General features: G+C 41.1%; 2 protein-coding genes across 2 annotated transcripts in view; one reads left to right on the forward strand and one right to left on the reverse strand.

Moving 5' to 3' along the window:
- UBAC2 (UBA domain containing 2) overlaps positions 1–24,348 on the reverse strand; it is a 104,896-nt gene extending 80,548 nt beyond the window's left edge. Inside the window, exons 1-4 of the mRNA XM_042458092.1 lie at positions 24,183–24,348; positions 17,360–17,487; positions 13,681–13,800; positions 11,510–11,616 (exon numbers count right to left, since the gene is read on the reverse strand). Of these exons, the coding sequence (XP_042314026.1) occupies positions 11,510–11,616; positions 13,681–13,800; positions 17,360–17,487; positions 24,183–24,213 (386 nt within the window). The 5' untranslated portion in view covers positions 24,214–24,348. The remainder of the gene's footprint in view (positions 1–11,509; positions 11,617–13,680; positions 13,801–17,359; positions 17,488–24,182) is intronic.
- GPR18 (G protein-coupled receptor 18) lies at positions 1,180–9,255 on the forward strand. Its single transcript, XM_042458093.1, has 2 exons — positions 1,180–1,249; positions 7,813–9,255. The coding sequence occupies exon 2, from the start codon at positions 7,852–7,854 to the stop codon at positions 8,812–8,814; it is 963 nt and encodes a 320-aa protein (XP_042314027.1). The 5' UTR covers positions 1,180–1,249; positions 7,813–7,851; the 3' UTR covers positions 8,815–9,255.
- Positions 24,349–25,865: the final 1,517 nt, after the last annotated feature.

The following is a 25,865-nucleotide window of genomic DNA, read 5'->3' on the forward strand; positions in this document are numbered from 1 at the left end:
AAACTGAAAACTATAAATGAAGAGATGGAGGAAACACCCAGACAATTTTGAGTTGTGGGAAAGATCTTGGGCTAATAAAAATCTAAGCCTACTGTGGGCCCTTGCCATCCGCACATGACAAGTCCTTTGTAATCCAAATGGTGTCACCTAGTGTGGGAAGGGCATGTGTGTGCCTCCGCTGCTCCATCCTTGTGCTTTCCTCCCTGGGAAAGTATGCGCCATCCTGCGCTCCACCTGAGAACTATGTGTGGCACAGCGTCCTGCCTACCTCCAGCACCAGGCTCAGCTGCATTACTAACCTAGCCTGGTTGGATGGCATCCAGTGGAGACTCTTCCCTTACATGAGACACACAAGGAGGGCTGCCATCAGCCGCGCCAGCAGGAGGAGGAAGAATGGCTCACCGCTTTGACTCAGTTGCCTGCCATGGTGATGGAGAAGAGCCATTCAGCAGGTGCCGCTCCCTTGCTGTGGGGCGCAGAGAGTTCTTGGAGCACTTCACTGGGGGCTGAGGGGAAGGAGGATTGTGGCAGCAGGAAAGTGCACCAAGGCCCACCATCTCCATGCACAACCCTCAGACCTAACCAGGTGTCACTGGAGTGGTCGACATCCCCCTCAGTGATGCCACTGGCGCACACATGTCACGCTGCAATGGGGACAACGGGCTTGAGGGCCCACATCTTTTTATCCAAATGGATTCCCCATGAACACAAAGGGTCAACTGTACAGATCAAGATGAGTTGTTGGAGAAAGTTGGTGCAAAGAATTGTGGTGGTTAATAATGCAAACTATATACAGAAGGTGGAATTTCATAAAAGCACAATGTTTTTCTACAAAATATTATTTTAAAAATAGTTTCTATTCATTATGCAAATCATAACAAAGCTTAAATAAGTATGTTTATTTTCTCCAATATTCTACCATGAAAAACGAGTGACTTAAAAAATCAGAACAACAGAAAAATCACACTTGCAGACGAAGGAAAATATTTCATCAGTTGCATATGAGACAGATCTGAATTAAATGAAGCTTGTTATCTAACGAGATATGCACAAAAAAATTATTAGCAACTGGTTCCTTGTATAACCAATCAACAAACTAGTTGCATTCTGACATTTCCTGATTTCTAAAAAAAAGGTTTCTCTATTTGGTACACAGGAATTATCATACAGACATGAAGCCCAAATCTTTTACTGATCCGATCTAAGAAACAAGGCTAGCATCTTTGAAAGAACAGCAGAGGGCAAAAAGGTACGACGATGTGGTCAGTTGTCAATCTACATGTTTTCATTAAATAGCTGTCTTTAAAATTCTATTTTCAACAGGTACATAATAAATTATCAACTTCACTGTTAAGAATTAGAAAGCTCACACTTCAGTACTTTACATTAAGTGGATTTTAGCCTTATGAAACCATGCGCAATGTACAAATAACCTATTTTTATGAATAGGAAAGGTGAGAAAGGAGTGAAAGAGAATCAATTTATTAATCTAAAGACCATTTTATAGTAAAATGAACAGAAACTGCTTCCAACTGGCTGATATAATGCACAGGCTAGGTATAAATATGGCCCTTTTCATATATCTTAAAGGTTAGAGATAAGTTAGTAATAAACATCTAAACTAAGCCATAGGACATTACATGTTGGGCCTGGAACTTACATTTCTCTGGCCAAATTTACAGCGATCTTTTCTGTACCAATCCAAAGCATTCTAATTGCAGTCGACAAACATCAAGGCACAAATATTTATGTTCTCTTCCTCCCAATTTGATCTGCAGATAGGGGTTTGTCTACCACTCACTCTTCTTTGGTTGCTTAGGTTAAAAAGTATGCAAGCACGCACTCTTTGTGACTAAATGAAAGGAAGAGTGTTGTAGTATGAGCTTTAGTACTCTTGAGATACGTCCTCAGATGTGTGAGCTAGTGGAAAGTTAAATGGTGGGGGAGAGGGTGGTGGCAAAAGGAGCTTTCACATTTGAGACCCTGTCTGAGCTTTTAAGCTTTGCTGGACTTGGCTAGGAGGTGAGGTTGAGTTGCACTGCTTCCTGCTTTCTTTTATTAGACAGAATGAGAGAAGCGTGTAGCACAAGAAATATTTCTTGTTGAGAGTGGACCACTTGAAGCTGGTGGGGAAGACATTCTCTGGGGGGATGAGTATCTGTGCTCGATTCTTGGAAAGAGCCATTTGTCTTGGAGAGGCTCCTGTGTTAAAATCTCTCCCTTCTGGCCAGTCTTCAGTCCAGCAACACACTGCCCCTTTCTCTGCCCCGATGAAGGATTGAGACTCCCTCCTTCTCTAGGGAGAAGCTTTCCCTTGCACCTGATCACTCTGGGAGCACAAACTAAGCAAGCTGGGTGAGCAACAACCAAGAGACCTCTGGTCCACACTGGCCTTTGCTGCAAGCTGCACGGGTGAGAGGCTTCTTGGTTGCTGCTCAGCCAGCTGCTCACTTGTTGTTTCCAGGATGACAGGGCCAAGGTGAACAGTGACTGAACAACCAGTCAAACAGCAACCGATAAGCCTCTTGCCGTGCCAGCTTTAGCTACAAGGCTGGCACAAGCAAGAGGCTTCTTGGTCGCTGCTCAGCCGCTACTTGGTGCTGCTCTCAAGGTGACTGGGTGCAAAGGGAGCAGCAACCAAGAATAGTTGTTGCATTTGCAGCAGAAAAGGTAACAGTAAAGGGTTCCCTGACAATATTGTCTTGTAGAGGGCAGCGCTCATCTCCATTACTAAGCTGAGGGAGCCAGTTTTGTCAGGAGATTCTATGGCCATGGAGCCCAGCATGACTAACGGAAACAGTAGACCAATATCAAAAAACATGTACCGAGAGGGGGGGAGGACGCTAGGGTTGCAGCTCAAAAAGAAGGGGGCGTAGCCCAAAAAGTTTGGGACCACTGGGTTAGTAACTTGTGCGCTTATTTGCAAGCGTGCATTACTACAGCAAGTACTGCAAATATCTGGTGTGTAGTTGGAAGTACCACAGATGTGACAGCTGCAACCTTTTTAAACAGGTGGGGTAGCATGAATCATCTGTCCTTTGTCCCATCAAATTCTCTGTCCTTTTCTGTCCTTTATAATGCAGTTGCATATTGTACTGTGCTTCACCTGGACTCTCTGGAACAGTTCTGTCAACCGTTTTGGCACTAATAATGACAAACTGCAAAGAATCAGCTCACAGTAATGAAAGCTTTGTTAAAAAAAATTAGCAAGTGTCAAAGCTAGTGATGCCTACCATTTCTGCAATTTTTTCAAAGGCAACTCAAAGAAATCCAATTCCAAAAATGAAGTGAGAATAAGAGTCTTCTCTTGCCACATATTTTTTCAGTCACAAAGCCAGAGTGAAGAGGTGGGGAGGGACGTACAAAGCAATAAATGTCTCCAACCCATCCAAGAGAATGAAAGAAGCAAAAGCCTTTGATGTTAGAAGGCATGGAGAGCAAACTTCCCTTCAAAATATCTCTGTTGAAAGACTTTGTGGGGTTTATGTTTCTCCACTTTTACCACTTACCTCATTTCATTTGAGGCACATAATTAAGAGAAGGTAAATAAAATAAATAGAGAGGTTACTTTTTGCCATGAATGATATGAGCTGCTGCTCAGAATTTGCCACTTGCTAAATTAGGATGCATCAGTTTCATCCATCAGTAAACCAACGGCAATTCAGGAAGTCTTTTGTTGTGGATAATTATGCAATAATGACTGAGTGTTGTTGTTGTTAGTAACTGCTCTCAATCAGCTGCCAACTCTGGCACCCCTGTGAATGGGACTTCTCCAAGACCCCTTGTCCTCCACTGCTCTGCTCTGATCCTGCAGACCCAGGCCCATACTCTCCCTGACTGAGTTAATCAATCTTGTGTGTGTGTCTTCTTCTCTCTTTTTATTGCCTTCCCTCTTACCTAGCATACCATATTTTTCTGTGCCTCATTCTGGTGACTTCAATTTATGTAGATTCCCACGGTCATTATTTTTGTTTTCTTTATGTTCAGTATTAGCATGCCTTGCAATTTCTTCTTTGTTTCCTTATAATTGTTCCAAGTCTGTGATGTTTTCCACTAGTACTATGGTGTCATCTGTTATCTTACATTGTTGACGTTCCTTGTCCTAACTACAGATTTTCATCACGATATCAAATGCGGCACCCTCCCATGTCTTTAAGGTGTTCCATAACTTTTCATCTATGCAGTCAAAGGTTTGCTGTAGTCTATGATAGGGCTGGGGGTAGTGGTGATTTGGGGTTACTCCTTGTCCTACTCCGGAGTAAGATTTTTTTCTTAATGTTACTCTTATTCCTGTACAAACCTCTACTCCTTAACTCCTTACTCCTACTTCTACTCCCAGTCCTTGGAAAAGCCCCGGTTGCTTGTGTAAGGCTGGTGTGTGTGTGTGTGTGGTCTGTCTGTCTGTCTGTCTTTGCCTCCCAGTCCCAGGCAATATTTTAGTGCAATATAATAAAATTGTTTTTTTGTTGTGTTTGCATGTACAATATAAAACAGGATAAGGAGTAACAAATATATTACTCTACTCCTACTCCTTACTCCTCTTACTCCTTCTCCTACCCAAGCCCTGGTCTATGAAGCCATTTTCTTCTGGAATTCCTTGGTTCTCTCCATTAACCATCATATGTTTGCAATGTGGTCCCTAGTGCCTCTTCCTTTTCTGAACTCTGAAATCTAATTCAGGACTTACAAAAAGATGTGCATTAACCTTAGAACTACTTCACTCAAAGCTATCGTGATCTCCAACCAAATTTTAGATGCAGAAGACATGGCAAGTGCTGCTTTTCATCAAGGCAATCAGAATTCAAAAGCGTAGGACATTAACTCCCCATTGCAAGAACAAGGGGAAAATGGAAAACCGAGACAGACAATTGAACATACAATCTGAAAGTCTTCCAGATATGATTTCTCCAACCATATCTTGCAATCTCCATCCTTACGTGGATTAACAAATTATGTCCTTAAGTACCTGACTTCAATGACATCAAACGTCTCCTGATCCCTTGTCCTATAGAGATCCTCTAACAGATGACCAAGGGACATCATTATACACTTTCAAAATTCAGAAAAAACGTAAATATTAAATTTGTTATCCTGCATGCTAGCCTGAATTAGAGGGAATAAGGCATTTGTTAACCAGGACATCTCAACAGTAACACTGAGAAAAGGCATTCAGCCTTCCACCATGCTATGATATCAACAGAATAAAATACAAATGGGATTCCCCTTCAAAATCATATTTTCTATAAGGGTGAGACTCTCATTGCCAGCTCTGCGCAACAGACGTTCCAGATCTTGGAAGCACTTGACATCAAATTGCCTTGCAGCCTTGGAGAAAGAAATGCACTCAAACAGATTCACTAAGACTCCTGAGGACAACGATTCACAAGGGCAAAATGGCAAACAATGCAAAGAAAGAACGACAATAGAACATGATCCACTCCCTGGCTTCAGTTTGAAGGTAATTAAGCTCTTGTAAGGTATTTCCCCCCCGCCCCCGTCACCATCCCCATTCTCTCTTTGGAAGTGCAGAAGAGAAATCGCACACCCTACACTTTGTTTTCCCACCAAAACACTGTCAGCTTACAACCTCTTTGACCACAACTTACAAATGTGACTCTTTCAGTTTTAATGTAAGAAAATTGCTTTGCCTGAAAAGACAAACCCATGTCTTTACAATTATAAAGGTAAAGATGTCCCTTGACATGACTGTCTAGATAACCACTGTTTGAGGCTGTGCTCTAAGCCGAAGAGTCAGCGTTGTCCAAGAATTGCTCTGGTGGTCATGTGGCCAGCATGACTGTACCAAACACTGTTAACTTCCATTGAGAAGTGATACCTATCTATCTACATGCTTATGCATGCTTTCGAACTGCTAGGTTGGCAGAATCAGGGACTAGTGACAGAGCTCACCCGAACATGCAACACTTAGCCGTGAAACTGCCAACCTTCCGATCTTCTATCTTCAGAACTGGCATCTTCAACCGTCTTGTAGCGACAATTGCAGGGCCTCTAATATTGCTTATCTAAGGTGAGGGAGGAGGGAAAGAAAGGGGAAAAATCTATTTCCTATAATGCTGATTATAGGAAACGGATAGGTTTTTTATTCAAGACACTTGCTTCATGTATCGATAACCTCGCTACAAGACGGTTATCAATCATATCTGTTCTTACTAACCATGTTAAGAATAACAATCATGGGGCAGCTTTGCAGCTTGTTAAGCTACATTTTGTAGCAGAGGAGCAATACCTCTTCATACCGCCCCAGAGGAGATCAGGAGTGATGTACCTGATCAGGGGAACAGAAAGTTTCTGTTCTCCATTCCTCTTGGAAAAGCTCCATTTTTGTATTTGCACGTTGTATTTTTTAATTTGTTGATATATTAAGTATTCACTGCAGATATATACCTACTCTAGTTTTCCTAATGAGAGTCTGAGTCAAGCACCCCATTATGCTGGTACTTCTTTCTTTTAGCTGCTTTGCATTTCCTCAACGGGCACATTAAAAAATGAGGCTGAAGAGAAAGGGGTGCAAATGTTTTCACAAATCCCTAACCTATACACCATGACTACCATTAGAGCTGTATCATACAATGTCAGGAGTCTGTTCTCAGCAGCTAAATGAAAAAAATTCTTAAGAAAATTAAACACTTGTGCTTTAACATTTTGTTCCTTCAAGAAACCCACCACAAAGAAACAGACCCCATTTTACCTCAAAAATTATTTGGCAGTCAATATGTGGTAAGGGGATCAAGGAAAGCCAAAGATGAAGCAATCCTCTTTGACAAAACTTGCCCATTCATAACTGACAACGAAACATTTGACACAATGGGCCACTACCTAATACTGACAGGCAAATGTCAGGGCAAGCCATACATGCTAGGCCATTTTATGCACCAAATACAGCCCAACAACAATTTATGGCAACTTTTTTGGATAAACTAAATGAAGTGGCCAATAGTATCATAATAACAGGGGGTGATTCCAATGAGGTTTTGCATTCCCACTTAGATAAATCACAACCCCCTATAGCCTCTTCTAATGATCCTACAAAATTAGCACAAATAATTAAAGATTCAGGATTGCTTGATTCCTGGCGGACCCTATACCCAACAGGGAAGGACTTAACTTATTTCTTTGCAGTCCACAAAACATAATTTCACATATATCATGTCTTTATTTCCAGTCCTTTGATTGAAAGGATAATAGATTCTGCAATACGGGCAATCCTGTGAATGTGGACTTCTCCAAAACCTGAATTGTCCTCCTTAAAATTAATGGAAAACAACCTGGCAGTATGCAGCAAAATCCAGACCTCACCACTTCAAGACAAATGATATCCAGTTGTATTTATTGTTTTGTATTTGTTAAGTGTTTTTCTTTACTGTTTCCATGTTTTTTATCTTGCTTTATATAATAAAAAGTATATGTTAAAAACACAGATGGAGTTAGAAGCATCCTATAAATGTGATCTCCAACAACAAACATTTAGAACTCTGCTGACTTAATACAACTTATTTTTGATATTATTCTCCACCTCATAATCTGTCCTTTAGTTCACTATTTTATCATTAATATTACACAGCAATCGAGGGAGTTCTTTCATAGTCCATAGATCTAAAGAATCTACAAGTTAAGAGTCAATCAGACGTTGAGAATCATGCTGTCAAAATTCCAAAAATTGCATTACTTAATTACCTAACCCCATAAAACACAAGCACAGAGCTGCCCAGTTCTAAATGCACTTTCAAATTGCAAAACTACTATGACTGACTGCAGAATTTAATTTATCGTGCTTCTGTTTTTTTTCCATAGGTGTCATGTTATTCAGCTTTGAATTATTATAACCCAAGCATGTCTGGATATGGCTACCCTGAAGAGTACAGAATTTCATCACTTGTCTTCTACAGCTTTATCTTCATTATTGGCTTACTTGTCAATGCCACGGCACTCTGGGTCTTCAGCTGTTCTACCAAGAAGAGAACAACTATAACTATCTACATGATGAATGTTGCACTGCTTGACTTGTTTTTTATATGTACATTGCCTTTTCGGATGCATTACTATGTGGAAAGCTCTTGGATCTTTGGAGATGTCTTCTGTCAAGTTCTTAGCACTTTCACTGTTTTCTACCCCAGTATTGCACTATGGCTGCTCGCTTTTATAAGTATAGACAGATACATGGCTGTTGTTCAGCCCAAACATGCCAAGAAACTCAAGAATACAACCAAGGCTCTGATAGCTTGTGCAGGTCTTTGGATAATCACTCTTGTGACAGCCTCTCCATTGTTGTTCTTATATTCAGATCCTGATAAAACTACAAACTTCACCACTTGCATTAAGATGATGGATATTATCTACCTAAAGGAAGTCAGTGTGTTAAATCTTTCTCGGCAGATATTTTTTTTCTTAATTCCCCTCTTCATCATGATTGGTTGTTATCTAGTTGTCATTTACAGTCTCATACATGGAAGAACCTCCAAGCTAAAGCCAAAGGCTAAAGAAAGATCAATTAGAATTATTGTGACATTGATTATCCAAGTGCTTGTATGTTTTGTGCCTTTCCACATTTGTTTTGCATTTCTGATGCTCCAAGATGGACACATGAGCTACAATCCATGGGGAGCATTTACCACATTCCTCATGAATCTCAGCACATGTTTGGATGTAATTCTGTACTATCTGGTTTCTAAACAATTTCAGGCCCGAGTGATCAGCGTCATGCTTTATCGTAATTATCTTCGGAGTGTACGAAGGAAAAGTATACGATCTGGTAGCATGATGTCAATAAGCAACATCAACAGTGAGATGATATAAAAAGAATAAAACAATGCCACATTGGAAGAATACTTAAGAGAAGAAAAGAATATATGACAAAGCTTAGAATAAGTTAAAATGTTCCATTAACTGCGGTATTTTGGCAAAGAAAAAAGGATTAATTTTATCACTCCTATCTCAAAATTGATTTCCCCTAATAAAGAGTAAATTATGCTTATATGAAATGTATTGAGATTCCTAGTATTTATTAAATTTCACTTCATATTCATTATTTACTTATTATTTTCTTCTCCTTCCTGCTTTGCTATTAACTTCTTACTGTGTTTCATCTGGAAAGTGCAGAATTTAATAAGACTGATATGAGGTACAGATAAAAACATATTACATATTTTGATGTTCACAGTACTGAAAAGAAAATAACATGTACAGGATGCTTCCTTTTTTTAAAGCAAATATTTCATTTGCAATAAATATTCGAACAATCGCAGTTAACCGAATACAGTCCATTATTTCCAGTGTGTAAGCACCTCCACATATGCTAATAAACCTGAAATGCCTCCTGAAGGCAAAACACATGTGCCTTTATTACATATAGCTCTCAAGAGACCCAAGTATATTGTTGCACATTTGGCTGGAACATCAGATTAATTATAATGAAGTAGGGATGAGGAAATCTAGAGTTTCAGTTGAGTTGAACTGAATTGAATTCAGTTGTTGAACTGCAACTCCTATATTCTCTCGTCACTGGTTATTTTGACTGTGACTGTTGCAAGCTGGAAGGAAAAGCTGGCACACAACTGTGGGAAGGAAAGTAGGGGCATAAGGAGGAGGGGTCTGGAGTTGGTCAAATGAACAGGCTTTCTACTAATAGTAACATATAAAGACAGCCTTCATGATACTAATGAGCACAGTTTGAGTTCAATATACATACTGTATATCATGTTACTTACGTGAAAGCAAACAAGTATTTTAAGCTTTTTATAGTATTTTTCTTTCAGGGACAGCCAATCACTACAGGAAGCATGTTAACGCTTTTCTGACACCTTTCTGCACAGTAACACATTATAACTTACTCCCCAAAGCTACTTTTTGCTCTAGACATCTTCAGTGTGCAATCAGTGTGTAATCCTAGACAATCAGGGAGTAATATATAACAACAACAAAATCTAGTCAGGTCTTCTTTTTGATAGTAAGCTGACAAGGTTTCTCAGACTTCATGGTACCAAAGAGTCTATGCTGACTAAACAAACAGTTAGCGAGCCACATGATTTCCCCACATGGTTTAGCAGTCAACATTCCCACAAGTGTTTGCCTTATGAGAAAAAGGCAATCATGTACATCCATTCATTTCATTCAAAATCCCACTGACTTTTGACTATACAGTATATAAATATTTACAGGCCTATAGAAAACAATGCTGTTAATTCTGATAATTTGAGACAGCTGGTGTATCAAACCACACAGATATTTTCAAGAAATACTTTGGGGCTTCTTTTTCAGATTTGATTTTCTTTTTGAAAGAGATCATGGAAAGTTGAATGAGAATATGTTCACAAAAATGGCATTTCACTTTTCCATGAATGTGACAGAGTCACTGGGCAGTCTTGCTTTCCCGAACGGAAGGGCTGTCATGGGAGGAATCGATATAAAAGGGAGGAGTGAGTAATGGTTCAGAAGCAGAAGGGAAAAGTTTAGTTTAGAAGAGTCCAGTGAGATGTTCACAGTTAGAGCTCTGTTGATGAGTAGAGAGAGTTAGGCAGATGACTACTCAGGGAAGTTTAGTGAATAGAATTTGAGTGGGGAATTGCCTGCAACTGTTGATTTATTGAAACCATTGTAACCATACCATCTGTTCTACATAAGCTACATTCTTGATACATGTTACTAAATGAAGTTAAGGTTAGTTTGCTACAAGAGAAGCTTCTGCCTGAGTGAGTTCACAACCATATAGACATAGGAAACAAGCTACCAAAGATATCAAAATTATAAGAGGAGGACACTGGGGACCCTAGCCCTTATACGTTTAGGGAAGTGCATGAAGCTGTTGGGCAAGTGTCATTCATGACAAGTCTTTGGATGTTTCTGAAGTAAAAAGGTAGCCTTGAGGCATTGATGGGAAAACCTTGTGACAATGCATTTCCCCCCCAAAATCTGTCACTGTTCCACAATGGCTGCTATTTGGACTTTTTTTAAAATGTGAAAATCCCTCTTCATAATCAGGGACTGCATAACAGAAGATACAACAGCATAAATGCACATAGCAAATCAGACTCTGACATTATGATGACTTTGCTAAGGGCAAATGAAATATTTGATTCCATTATTGTGAAAGACGAGTGGGGAAGGAATACACCCACAATGTCCAGGTCACCATTTCAATATTCTTTGTTTATAAGGCACAGATTCCACTTTTCCTATCCTTCTTGCTCCCAGCTCCAGCTGTATGTAGGTACACACAGTCGACAGTGGATGAGACATGCATTTAACAGTAATGCATTTAATAGTAATGCACTCAATGGATTTAGCAGTAATGTAGGACACTCTGAATGTTGTATTTCAATGCCTAATCATTCTGGTCCCTAAACAATTAGCTACATACTGTATATGACTAGATCAGGGTCAGGAAATACTGGGCTAATTAAGTCGTAGCACAAATAACAAAGGATTATGAAAGCAATTTTAAAACCGTTTCACTTGAAACTAAGAGATCAGCAAGCCCCTTGCAGCTACTTACAATCCTGAAGGCAAGCTACTGATGGTGAGGTCAAAAGAATATTCAACAGCTTCTACCAGGAGTAGATCAAACAACACAGACAGCATCCAAGAGCCCAGCAAAAATGACTGAAAAATAGGAAACACAAGACATCAGTATCAGAAATTATACACTTTTCTCAAAAGAACTAGGACACATCTTTTCACATTTCATAATTTTAGACAAAAGGGGTGTGGCAGTGGCATAATTGAGACAGCAAATATCCTAATTTAGAAATTTATTAGATTTTAAATTTCACTGTTTCTAAACCTATCTGATAAGTCAGCCTGTCCTAATCTTGAACTTTTCAAATCCTGGCATGATTTAGGACACCTGGCCATATTAGTTGTGTTAGACTATTAAGCTGGCAAGGATTCTCTTAGAAAAACAAGTAGCACATGAGGACAAAATGTGAAGAGTGGACCCACATGAAGAATCTAATCACAGTCTGAATCGATTAGGGACTACAGGCCATACAAATTACTGAGAGCTTTGAAGCATCTTCCCAATACACTATACAAAACCTACAAGTTGAGTTCAACACTGTTAGTCAAACAAAGGTGAATCTTCACTGCAGAAATAATCTACTTTGACACCACTGTATGGTGAAGGCCATGGCTCCATGCTACGGAATTCTGGGAATTGTAGTTGTTTTGAACAATGGCTTCATATGGTGACCAAGTTATAGTTTCATAAGACAGGCAACTGACAGATCTGGGGCTTAGCTGCCTGGCAGGCACAGGCAGACTTGGCCATCAGCTATGTATCTAGTCAGTCAGAGCCTCCTCAGATACAGCCTCACCCCACTAGGACTTCCTACTTGATGAAGGCACCAACACAGTGAAATAAGCATCTTTTCTTCACTACTGCAGATATATGTAATTTTATTCAATCTATATTCAGACTAGACTGAAATTAATATGTGTACCTTTATAAATATTAAATGCAATAAACAAGTAAAATTGGCCTAAATAAGCTGAGGACACCAGGTTCCACCTGATTCTGGAAACTAAGCAGGGTCCTGTCTAATAATAACAATAATAAAAATAATAATAAGAAGTAGATTAATTTATATTTCCCGCCTCTCCCTGCAGATCTAGCCAGGATTACAACAGAGATAAAAATACAAGAAAGCCTAAAAACATAATAAAACATATATTAACCGCTTAACCCTCCCACCATTACAAATAGTAAAATTCAATAACAGTTAAAAATTGCATCAGTAATATAGCCTAAAATAAACAGAATGGAGTGGGCAGATTGAAGGCAGATGGGGCTATCTTTCTTTTTTTTTCTTTGGGAGGTCCATCTTGGAAGGCCCGCCAGAAGAGATCCATCTTGACAGCCTTTTTAAAGGCGTCTAAGGTGGTGATAAGACAGATCTCTTCCAGTGGGTCATTCCACAGTTTCTGAGCGGTGAAGAAGAAAGTCCTCTGGGAAGTTACAGCCAATCTGGTCTCCTGTGGCTGCAATAAATTCTTCCCAGAGGACCTGAGAATGCAGGGTGGATGATATAGAGAGAGGTGCTCCCATAAGTAATCTGGACCCAAGCCATGTAGGGTTTTAAAGGTAATAACCAACACCTTGTACAGTGTCTGGAGGCTAATTGGCAGCCAGTGCAGAGATTTTAAAACAGGTGTTATAAGGTTGAAGCTGGATTTCCCAACAACCAGTCTGGCTGCCATGTTTTCAACTAACTGAAGCTTCCAAACTTGGCACAAGGGTAGCCCCATGTAGTGTGCATTGCAGAAATCGAGATGAGAGGTTACCAGCATGAGGGACCACCAATGAATACCAGGTGCAGTAGGCTATATTTCAGAGGAAGGAACTGTCAAAATTACCTCTGAGTATTTCTTGCCCTGAGTTACCTTGCCGTATGAAATTCATGAAGTTCCCATAAGTCAACAGACAACTTGAAGACACATACACACACACACACAAACAAGTGAAACCAATTTCAAATGGCCAATAACTTTACCTGAATTTATTAAAAAATTAAAGAACAAATAAAAAGGACAGTTATGTATCTAGAATAGTTAAGCACCCCTAATTCCAAAAATGGAGGTCAGAAAGGAGGGAAAGTGTGGTGCAAGACCAGATAATTTTAAGTTTACTGCCTTTGAAACAAGAGAAGAAACAGAACTGTAACTTACTGAAAATTTCCTACTGCCGTATCGCCTTTCAAATATCCTAAAGTTGTAGATGAGCAAACTGCTGCAGAACGTGTCTTTGAGATCAAGACATACTGTTCGGCCACATATAAGCCTCCAAATCTAAAAAAAGATAATAAGTCCACAGATACTAAGAGTTTTTTTCAGCACCCTACAGGAATTGTTTAATTTCAAGACATGTACTTTGGTCAGTGCTTATCAGTTTGCAATGAACATGATGAAAATAGTAGAAAAGTCAGTTATGTATGAACACTTTCCAAAATTACTTGTTCTTTTCAAAGTTACTTTACATTAATGAAGTGTTCTTACAATTTTTAAAGTTTCTCTTACAAACCTCATGTTAACTGAAGTTGCACTTACAGATAAAGGGATCTTGTAGCACCTTTGAAACTCCTGTAGGTCCAACTGTAATTAAGGGTCTGTACAGACTGGCACTTTGTGCTGGCCTGTGGACAGAGTCAGGACTCAGCATCCTGACAATGCTTGCCCTAACTCCACCCATGGCGCCATGACGGTGCACATCATCATGATGTACCTCCAGCACTGTGTCCAAATGATGTAGCACTGAAGGGGTGCCATAGAGCCATGCTGCAGTGGCTATGGTGCCCCTTGGAGGGTGCAAAAAGGGTGCTTTTGCGGCTCCTTTTTGCGCCCTCCAGAGGCCGGATCAGGGCCACGGCATGAGGTTGCATGGCCCTGATCCAGCCAGGAAAGGGGCGGCCTCCCGCCACTGCTTAGTGGCAGCCCCTCAGTAACTGAGATTGGGAGGCTGTATTGGATCAAGTAAGACCTGACAACAAGATCCCTTGAGAGGGCAGTATTATTGTCCAGAATAGGTTGTAATTCATTATTGATACATCAGAGTGGTCTCAGTTGGGACAGGAGCTATATGTACTGTAAATCTATCTTGGAAGGTCCTAAAATGTAGTTAATAGTGGTCAAAATGAAAATTTTCAGCCAAGAACTCTGTTATTACTGGCACAATATTTTATATGCCAAAGACAGTCCACAAAGGAAATAAAGAGCTGTGAGCATTCTCCACTGACCCAGCTATTAAAGTACAGGAAAGTTTGTTACAGACGTTTTTGTCCTGGATTCTTTTCCTTCTAGCAACATTAAACATCAGATGCTCCTTTCAGACCAAAGCTGCTACAATCAAGAAGGTCAGACCTCTGTCTTGGTGATTTACTGCAGTTATGCATAAAGTATGGGGTAGCTGGACTTGTTTCCTTGCTATAAAGAGCAAAATGTGCTCATAGAAGGAGATAGCTACTCCCCTCCTCTTGTCAGCTGCTTCTCCTTTTGAACTCTGCACAACTTTCCTAATTTTTGCTAAGTGACTGTGCTAACACTGTAAGTAAGCTAAGCCAGGTGGGAAAAACTCCTGAAGGAAAAGTTGGTAATGCTAGGGTTGATAAGCATTCTGATGGGAAGATGGTTCAATATCTATCATCATTTTTTAAATTGCATCCCCTCAAGCAACTTTTATGTGCCTGGAACAGAATTCTGGACATAAAGAACGTTTGGCTTACAAGCTAAATATAGCGAATTCCTCATCTGGCCCTGCCCTTTCCCTCATAGCTTCACCTTCTTTGGGTGGTTTCCCCAAGTTCAGTGCTGCAAACTGAGCTGTCTTTCTGCAGTACCAGACCTAAGAATCTGAGCTCTCATGTCCAATCCCAGTCCTAGCTATTAAAGAAAATAACCTCCCCTTCTTCCACATTGAACTAAGAAACACTGATGACACGTGAGTCAAAGCTTTGGGGGTGGGGGGCTAGTAAGCCCCTGTCATCAAATCAGTCCTGTGAGACAATCTGGACCCCAAACTGACCCCCCCCCCCAATTACCTTGGCTATATGTGCAGGGGACCAAAAGACAGAGGAGAAACTCCTGTTGCATAACTCCTGGGCTCTAGGCAATCAGGTGGTAGCACCTTCCCTCCTTCATCACCAACACATACTTTTTATAGGTTTGACAGCCTGAGCTCTAGGCTTTCACAGTGAAACGTAGGCTGTCTAGTGCCATGGCTGTTTTTTGTTTTGATACTAGCCAGGGCTCTCATTGGAGACATGAGAGTTCTGTCTATTGTGCACTGGAATGTGGACTAGAGGTAAGATTTGTTCTTCAACAAGCAATATTATTCCACATGTGCACATACACATTCCTTGCTCCAAAACTATAATTTAGTTTCCAGATTGACGCAACCCTTTAACCTTTTGAGTAGCGACCTACAGAATAGACTATTTGGTGAAGAAGAAATGCACATGTAAGAACTCATCCTATACTCAGGGTGAATAAATAAATTGAGCCAACAGAGTTGATCCCCTCTACTAGGTCTTCTGCTGCAACCACTAATACTTCCACATCCATTTGAAATTTGAACTTAATATAATATTAGTGGCATTAACTGAATACCCTGTGCTAGAATTCCAAGCCATGGGCATTCCAAATCTACAGTGCAGAGAATGTACTACATATCTAAGGGTTTTTCTACATGGACAAATTCCTCCAAATTCCCCCCCGGGCTCACTGGGTCATGTTTGTATGATTCAGGGCCAAAACCTGAAATGGAGTGGTTCACAATGCTCACACCTAATTCAGGGTTTCTCCCCACTAACAAGGATTTAAATAACTCACATTTTGCTATAGGCCTCCAGTTCACTTTGCAGCAACGGCAGCATCTGCCTTCATTTGTGGATCCTTTGATCTGGTACCACCACTGCAGCCATTTATAGCTCTGATGTCAGAATAAGGTGGTCAGTATGGCTGGGTGCCTTGTTCTGACCTCAGCAGCTGGGCTGGGCAACAAACACAGGAACCGCATGGGAAAGCAACCACCCATCTTTTGCTGCAAGAGCCGAAAACCCACAGCAAAAGAGAATAGGAAAGGGAGGAATTCAGGGCCAGAATGCTCCAGGGGCAACTTGGAGTATTCTACCCAGTGTACGCCTGCCCTAAGATATTAAAACAGTAACAGCAACAACAACAATTAAAACAGGCTGTACTGTGGCCTGGTACAGACGGGCAAAAAGCGCCATTCTGCAGGCAGGGTGAGTGCTGAATGTCCCCACACTCAAAGCTATCACCACGCTGCCCAGGCGCCATCTTGGCACGCGCCCATTCAGTCAGTGGGTGCCATGATGACACCCCTTTAGTGCAGCGCTGTGTGGCAGCGGCTATGGCTTTTGTGCTCTGCGGAGGCTGGATCGGTGCCGTCGAGTGCGTTTGTCACCGCACCAATCCGGGCCAGAAAGGGGTGGCATTTCGCCACCCCTTATCAAGGCGCATGGCAGCGGCTATGGCATCCCTTTGCAGGCACAAAGAGCTGGAAAAACTGGCTCTTTTTGTGCTCTGCAGAGGCCGGATTGGTGCCGTGGAGTGCGTTTGTCGCAGCACCGATCCAGGGCCTAAAGGGGGGGCATTTCGCCACCCCTTATCAAGCTGCACAGCAGCGGCTATGGCATCCCTTTGCAGGCACAAAAAAGAGCTGGAAAAACCGGCTCTTTTTGTGCTCTGCGGAGGCCGGATCGGTGTCGCGGAGTGTGTTTGTTGCCACACTGATCCGGGGCAGAAAGAGGTGGCATCTCGCCACCTCTTCTTGCCCATCTGTACAGCCCCTACATTTCTATATGTACAGTCATGCAAAAAAATTGCTACTTACCTGAAATTCCTCTTTTACTGCTTGCAGATTGTATGTAAAGAACTTCTGATAGTGTTGGAAGAGTAGAGCCAACAAAAGTGAGAGGGTGCTTGGGACTATTAAAAGGCCCTTTGACAAAGGTGCTTTATCTTTAAAAGAAAACACAAACACACACATATATAAGTATGCAAACAGGTATTTCAGTAATAAATATACTTCAGAAAAAAGTTTAAGAAAATATTTTTCAATCAAAAGTAAAAGATTTCCCTACAAATCTAGCAGAACCTAACAAACTGATTATGTTTAAAATGCACCATTGTTACACAACTAGCAGGTATTTCTATTTTGTTTAACCAAAGTAATGGCTAGAGATAAGATTAGAAAAAACCCATGGGAAAGGGCATTTCTCCTTCCATTGGATTTTTTTTTGTTTTTGTCTTTTCAATGAAAAATTTGTGGTACACTTAAAAACCAGCTCTATGATATATTTTTTTCCTATCAGCATAAGTAGAATACACGTAGTCTTTAAGATAATATTCAGTGTTTTAATTGTTATGACATTTAACTTGTTATCTAAAGATGTTCCTAATCCTGAATGCTGTGACTTCATGAGAGTCTTCTTTTCTAAATAATGCACTTCTCTTTCTTACTACAGAATCTGTGGTTTCTGTTTTCATTCTTCAGTACTTTTCAGATGGCAATAATTATGATATATCAGCTTGTCTAACATGTAACGGAACAGATTGCAGTTCTCTCCCTAATATGGGCATATTTGCAATTTTGCTTATACAAAGTTAATGCTGGAATCCCCATATATACATGTTTTGGGGGAATCAATCCCATGGAACTCATTAGGGCTTACGTCTGCATAATATTGCTCTGTAACACGTTTACACTTTTAAGGCTTCATTCCTATGAAGACCTGAGGTTAGTTCCACAAAACAGAATATATCTTATTAGTACATATTCTTTTAATAAGCCTCTGTGAAAAGGGATTTTGTTTGAATGGCAGCCTAAAAATACATTAAATTGCTTTCTAAATGTCATAAATAAGCCATGTAAGATTTGTTGGGAGAGGTTTTTATCCCAATAACTTTGCTTATAAGACAAAATTGTTCATGGCAAGTGCCTGAAATCTGGGGATGCTGAGATATTTCATCAGGAGATGTATGTGTATCCCAAGGTGACATCTCTGTTGATACCTCTCCCAATACTATACCCAAAACCTGCCTTGTAAACAGACAAGCCCTGGAAGCAGGTAGATCAGCAGTGACACATCCAGCCATTTTCCTATAGCCAGATATGGTGCAAAAGGTATTCATAGGGACATCCAGGAATCTTTGAAAGGCACATATTGATAGCATCCTTGCAGCACGTCCAGCTTCAGGAAAATGTTATAGTTCTACTTCTTTGTGCATTATGTAAGACAAAAGTGCATTTGTGAGACTAAAGAATCCCATGGAGGTTAAACTACAGGAATACTAAACCAGGTTTGAGACCCATATTGTTTTATAAACTAAATAATTGAGCACTTGACTCTATTACAACAGAAATTTGTGTTCCCTATCTTCCAAAAAGTCTTAAGTAATAACGCAAGTCTTGCTTGTCTGTATTATAGAGAGATACAAATCTTCCACTCCTTCTTTGTCATTAGTGTTCCTTTGAGACATTTCAGTTTTCACACATTTAGCATACAGGAAGTGAGCTTTTGGTATTTTTACTTAGACCACAAAGTTGAGTAGCCAGAGCTGTGATCAACACATAAATGTGAAAGTCAACCACAGAGGAAAGTAGTGTTCACTATAAAAATCTTTGATCCAGAAAAACATTTTAAAGTGCAAATGCATATTGTTTTTAGAAGTCTAATAAACACTCTAGTACCATACAACAATTTGCTGGATCACTGCATGTTGTAACCTGTCTAAATTATTTTAATCCACAAGTCAATTATAGCATGACTGTTTCCACTTTAGGAACCCAAGCTCAAAATGAAAGTATCCTAAGGCTCCCTCAGAATAAACAGTTCAAATTAGAGGTGCAACTGATGTCCAGCTTCCCTGCCCCGTGGGGTGTCTTTGATCAGTAAAGGTAAAGAACAATTGCAGGTGGGGGTAAGGGAAAGGTTTGACCACAAAGACTGATGTAATCCGATGTAATTCTTTCAGTGTCAGGAATAGGGGGGTTAGCTGGGGTTTTGTTTTGCTTATTAAATTGGAGTAATTTGCTTTCATCTCCATAATTCACCAGTCTGCCATGTGCCCAAGATTTTATCAATTTACTGCTCTCTGTGCAGGAAAAGTTCCAGTGACAGTTTTAAGGGTTTGGGGTGGAGGCTGGAAATTTTATGGAAGATGTAGATTGTTTGTCAACAACAGATATCCTCTACTGTAGCCACACATATGGACATAAACTTTACAGTTATAGGGAATAGTATTCCTGAGCCCATTGACTACAACTGCTTCTTTCTCTCCTGGAAACTCTTCAGTGGCCAGCAGCCAATGGGCTGGGAACTGACACCAGTCCCAGGACCACCACTTTGAGTAGCACTGCTGTAAACTATTCTGTGAAATACACATTCGGTGTGATGTATTCTTTAGCACATGAGTGTAGAATTACATTGGCAGCATTCCAAAATGTATGTATTCACAACACCAACAGTGTATACAGAATTTGGGTTTTGGAAGCACAGTTTTGATTCGTTTTAAAACAAATTAAATGGGGTTCTAAATATAAAAACAAAGATATAACCTCTGTAAAGTATGCACAGGTATCCGCCATGTGACTGATCTGGTGAAATCACCATTCACATTACATCAGACAGACCAGTTTTTCCTAAGGCCCCTGGTTCTGAAAAATACCATATATACTCAACTATAAATTGACCTCATGTACAAGTTGAGGACAGGTTTTACAGTCAAAATTGTGGATTTTGATATGACTGGTGGATAGGTCGAGGGAGAAAACACTGGGGCATGTAACAAAGCAAAGTTGTCAGGTGAAAAGCAAAGGAAAACAATGGCAAAGAACTTAACAAAAATTTTACAGGTCTGTTTGTGCTTATACTAAAGGCAGGATGGATGAGAGAATAGAGAGGGAGTCAATGCTTCCAGGACAGATTATGCTTTTGCCTTTCAGCATGGGATGATTCCTTTTTTTGATAAGAGGTAAAGTACAGTATTTACATTGACCCGTGGATAAGTCGACTCAGGTTTTTAGGTCAATTTTTGACTAAAATTTCTAGAATTATACATGAATATACACAGTAAATACATTCACAGCAACTATCAATACTATTTATATATATCTGTTTCAGTGGCGTTAATGTTGTCAATTGCTGATGTTGTCCTTCCAAAAGAGGATAATACTAGACTCATGTCCTAGCTGTAGTCTTACTGTAAGCATCCTATTAGATACAGTGGGCATGGAACGATGGACTAGAGAAGCTTTTGATCTAGATGGGCTCTTCATGTGTGCTTAACTTACCCTATAGGAACCGACTTCCAGGAGCCATTCATGGGGGGGGGGGCATGCCTCAGAGTCTTGAGGGAAATGTTATGTTAGGGTATACTGCCCTTCCATTTTAATACCAGTTTCCTGACGCCAAGCAATATATCCATATTAGTATATCATACTGGCATACATTCTTACACAGTCCAGACTCTAGGTGTATCACAAGAACCAAATACAGGTTGAGTCTCCTTTATCCAGAATTCTGAAATTCAAAATACTCCAAAACCCAAAACTTTTTTGATGGGTGGTTCAGATAGTGACACCTTTGCTTTATATTGGTTCAATGTACAGAAACTTTGTTTCTTGTGCAAAATTATTTTTGAAAATATTCTATCAAATTACCTTCAGGCTATGTGTATAAGATGTATATGAAACATGAATGAATTTTGTGTTTAGACTTGGGACCCATTGCCAAGGTATCTCATTCTGCTGTTAACCTCCCTCGAGTCGACCTGCACTCATGGTGCCTCTGTGGATGAGACCTCTCCCAGACCCACTCCTCTCCCTCTCTGTTCAGCACCTTCAGGCTCAGGCCTGTGACCTCCCTGATTGAGTCTATCCATCTGGTTTGTGGTCTTCTTCTCTTTCTGCTGCCTTCCACTTTTCCTAGCATCATTGCCTTTTCTTTCTTTTTTTTAATATAATCTTTATTGGAATTATATACAAATTAAAAAGAGTATAATGTTGCTTACATCATATTGTGTCAGTTTCCTTTACTCTATACCCCTCAATTCCCCCCCCCCATTTCTAATCTTGTAGTTCTGTTACCCATATTAGCTACATTACATACATTCCTCAATAGGACTAAATTATCATCCCCTTTGTCTCTCAATTACTGCCACCTCTCTAGCTTATCTATCTAAGATTATACACTTATCATCCATCTTTCGCTCATACCACAAGACGGTTTATCTCACCACCTCATTTTCCTTCTTTCCCTTAAGCTTATTGTCTTAGTTTCCCCTTTATATATAATTTCCTCAAGTTTAACCAAATTGGTTCTTCCTCTTTTCTTACATCCTCATTGAGCTTCATTGTCAATAAATCCATTTCTATCACCTCTAAACTTTTCTCCAGCCAGTTTTCTATCTCCGGTATCTCTTTATTTCTCCAAATCATTGCCTTTTCTAATGGGTCATTCCTTCTCACTGAGTGTCCAAAGTATGACAACCTCAATTAATCATCTTGGCTTCCAGGAAGAATTTGGGATTGATCTGTTCTACAACCCTTTTATTTGTCTTCTTGGCCATCCATGGTATCCTCACCATTCTTCTCCAGCACCACATCTCAAAAGAGTTGATTTCCTTTTATTTACTTTCTTTACTCCTCCCTCCATAACTGTCATCTTTCAGCCTATGAGGGAGAGAATAGGCTGGCCCAGCTTCACCAGGGCTAGCCTGAAGAAGAAGAGCCCTCCCTCCGGTCCATCTGCCTTGGTCCATGCCTCAGAGGGAGAGGAGAATACTGGACCTGATTCCCTCCACCCCTCACCATTCCCTTCTCCTTTTGTGTCATGTCTTTTAGATTGTAAGCCTGAGGGCAGGGAACTGTCTATTATCCCCTCTGTTGTAAGCCGCCCGGATTCCCAGTGATTGGGCAGCATTTAAATAAATCCTATTATTATTGTTGTTATTATTATTGTTGTTATTGTTATTACTGTCCAGCTCTCACATCTGTACATGGTGATGGGAAATACGATGGCTTGCACGATCCTTATTTTAGTGTTCAGGACCTTGTCCAGTTCCTTTATACATAGGTGCAAATACAGGTATTCCAAAACCAAATAAATAAATCAGAAATCCCAAACCCTTCTGATTCCAAGCATTCTGGATAAGGAAGAGACTCAACTTGAACAGATACTCCAAACTCCAATAATAATAATAATAATAATAATAATAATAATAATACAAAAATCTCAAACCCTTCTGGTCCCAAGCATTCTGAGTAAGGGAGATTCAACCTGTACAGGTATTGCAAATTTCAATAATAATAATAATAATAATAATAATACAAAATCCCTTCTGGTCCCAAGCATCCTGTATAAAGGAGACTCAACCTGTACAGATACTCTAATAAACTCCAATAATATTAATAATAATAACCCAAACTCCTTCTGGTCCCAACCATTCTGGATAAAAAGCAAGGCTCAGCTATGAGCCAATGTGGCATAGTGGTTTGCATCTTGGATTATGACTTTGGAGACCAGGGTCCAATTCCTGGGCTGGCCATGGAAACCCACTGGGTGGCCCTTGGGCAAGTCACACTCTCTCAGCCTCAGTGGATGGCAACGGCAAACCCCCTCTGAAGAAACCTGGCCAAGAAAACCCCATGATAGGTTCTCCTTAGGATGGGTGTAAACTGGAAACCACTTGAGTGTGGTAGAGTCTCCTTCTTTGGAGGTTTTTAAATAGAGGCTGGGTGGCTATTTATCAGGAGTGCTTTGATTGTGAGTTCCTGCATGGCAGAAGGTGATTGGAATAGATGGTCTTTGTGGTCTCTTCCCACTCTGTGATTCTATGGGTCAAAACAAACCACAGGAATAATCCATCCTGAGGCTGCCTTAACTGCCCTGGCTCAATGCTAGGGAATCCCATGGAAGCATAGAGTAGAATCGTAGAGTTGGAAGAGACCCCAAGAAGGGCCCTGATCCAGTCCAACCTCATTCTGCCATGCAGGAACTCTCAACCAAAGCACCCCTATTGACAGATGCAGCCTGTTTAAAGCCCTCCAAAGTAGGAGACTCCACCACTCGCCAAGGAAGGAGTGTGTCCCACTGCCCAAGTGTAGTTTTGTGAAGCATTGGGCCTTCTCTGTCAGAGAGAGCCGTGGTGCCACAACAAAATACAATTCCCAGGATTCCCTAGCACTGAGCCATGGGGCAGTTAAAGCGGCCTCAAGATGGATTATTTCTGCAGTGTGTTTTGGCCCATATATGTGAGGGCATAAAACATGAACAGCAACAACAAACCATGGAGAGGAGGAGGAGGGAGGGGAGGGGAGGGGAAGAGGCTGCCTTCTGGGCTCCCACCACTAGGCGCCTGGAAACTAGACAGGCAGAGGGACTTTAGACCAGGGCTGGACCCAGGGATCTGAGTTCAAATCACAACACACACCACACACCACACACACACACACACAGACATGTGTGCGTGTTTCCACTCCATCCTTCCCAAGGAGGGAAACGTGGAAGGGGAGAACAAGGACCATTCCTCCCTCCTTTCCTTCCTTCCTTCCTCCTCTGGGAGGGCGGGACAGGGACGACGAGGCTCCCCTTCCCCTCCTCCCTTTCAGGGCCAACCCGAGACTCCCCTCAAACGCAGCCCCCTCCACTTACAGAGGCCGCTGGAGCCCGTGCTGGTGAACATGGTCCCGGGCCCAGGGCCGGCCTCTCCGGCGCAGGGGACAAACCCCCTCCTCCTCCTCCTCCTCCGCCCCTCCGCCAGCCAGGCCTTGCTAGGCCCCTGAGGCGCCGGAGCCGAGTTTGGAGGAGGCCCCCTGGGTCAGCCAGGCCCCGGGCAGCGCCCTCTGCTGGAGCCGCCGCCTTATGCAGCAGCAGCAGTAGTAGTAGCAGTGGGGGAAGGCCTCTGCTAGGCCGCAAAAGGCCTTCGCACTTGGCCTGCCCCAAAGGGCTGCATCCACACTGGAGAAATCATAACCCGCTTTGACATCGCTTTAACTCTTTGTCTGGCTCAAGGCTATGGAATTCTGGGAGTTGGAGTTTGTTGTGGGGCCCAGAACCAAGAGCAGAGTGTTCCTGCTGAAGGTTCACACTGTGCCCTTTTCAGGATATATCATTCCATACCCTCATTTCCTCATCCTCTTAAATCACTTCTTAGCCCATGGAAAAACAAAGGGATCCAGGGAAAATTGGATCTTCAGGGGAGTTTATCACACAGGAGGGATTTCTCTTAATTTCAAATGAAAAGAAAGTGGGGCCAGAACGCATTCACGTGAATTTGCTAGTTCAGTGAATTTACATGAATTCGAATTGCATTTGAACTGACTTCCCATTGCCCCAAAATAGCTTGCCATTGCCCAAAATTGTGTGTGGTAGTCTATCACGCAGTAACATGAAACCCCATGATTGCATTCAGATTGCCATTGAATTGTACTTCCAATTTCCCTTGTCTGATAAATTCCATGGACTCTAGTGAACTTCTTCAGGCTGGAGTTCACAAAAGCTTGTGCTACAAATCTCCTTCACCCGCCCACCAAAATGTGTTACTGGATTCCCTTCATGACTTTTTCTATTACAACAGATAAACACGTCTATCACCGATTACTAGTCATTCATACTCACAGATTAGATTCATGAGGGCTCCCTTAGGTTTGTTTGGGTTTTTAAAAACACGTTTCTACTTCTGTAACTCTTGAGGGCATGCAAGTCTACATGGACAATATTGTTTTTGCTGTTAAGTAGATGTCGACCACAGGACTTTGCCCACAACATGGCAAGCACACCTTGTGTCTAGCCTCATTATTAACTTTGATTTCCCAGTTCTGTTGTTTATTGTTTCCTGTTCTGGATTTTATCTTCCTGCTCCCTTTAATGGTTATTGTTAGATTTATTTACCAATAACCAGTAACGTGGCAATGAGTCGGTAGTGTACAAGTAGCTTTGATACTTAAATAAATAACATTATTAATAAAAATTGTGTAGCTTAAACACATGTGTGTAGCCAGCATTGTGTAGTTGTCTGAGCATCAGACTATGACTGCAGGCCAGGGTGCGAATCCCCATTTGGCCATGGAAACCCACTAGATGACTTTGGGCAAGACACACACTCTTAGCCTCAGAAACCACTGTGATAGGGTCACCTTAGGGTTGCCATAACTCACAACAACAAAGCTTGCAAATACTGGAGCACACTCAAGATTTTGAAGTGATTCAGTATCCTTAACTGATCGACTGTACAGGTAGTCAACATACACACACATATATAATTATAGTAAGACCAATAATTATTTCCATTCCACTTTTCTCATGTTTGCACTTAAGAGATAAAGCAGGGATTCT

This window comes from Sceloporus undulatus, chromosome 3 (genome assembly GCF_019175285.1).
Source record: "Sceloporus undulatus isolate JIND9_A2432 ecotype Alabama chromosome 3, SceUnd_v1.1, whole genome shotgun sequence".
Taxonomy (NCBI): Eukaryota; Metazoa; Chordata; class Lepidosauria; order Squamata; family Phrynosomatidae; genus Sceloporus; species Sceloporus undulatus.

What these genes read in the sequence shown, in the direction of transcription:
- GPR18 (XM_042458093.1), top strand. Translation starts at nt 7,852, where the DNA reads ATGTCTGGATATGGCTACCCTGAAGAGTACAGAATTTCATCACTTGTC.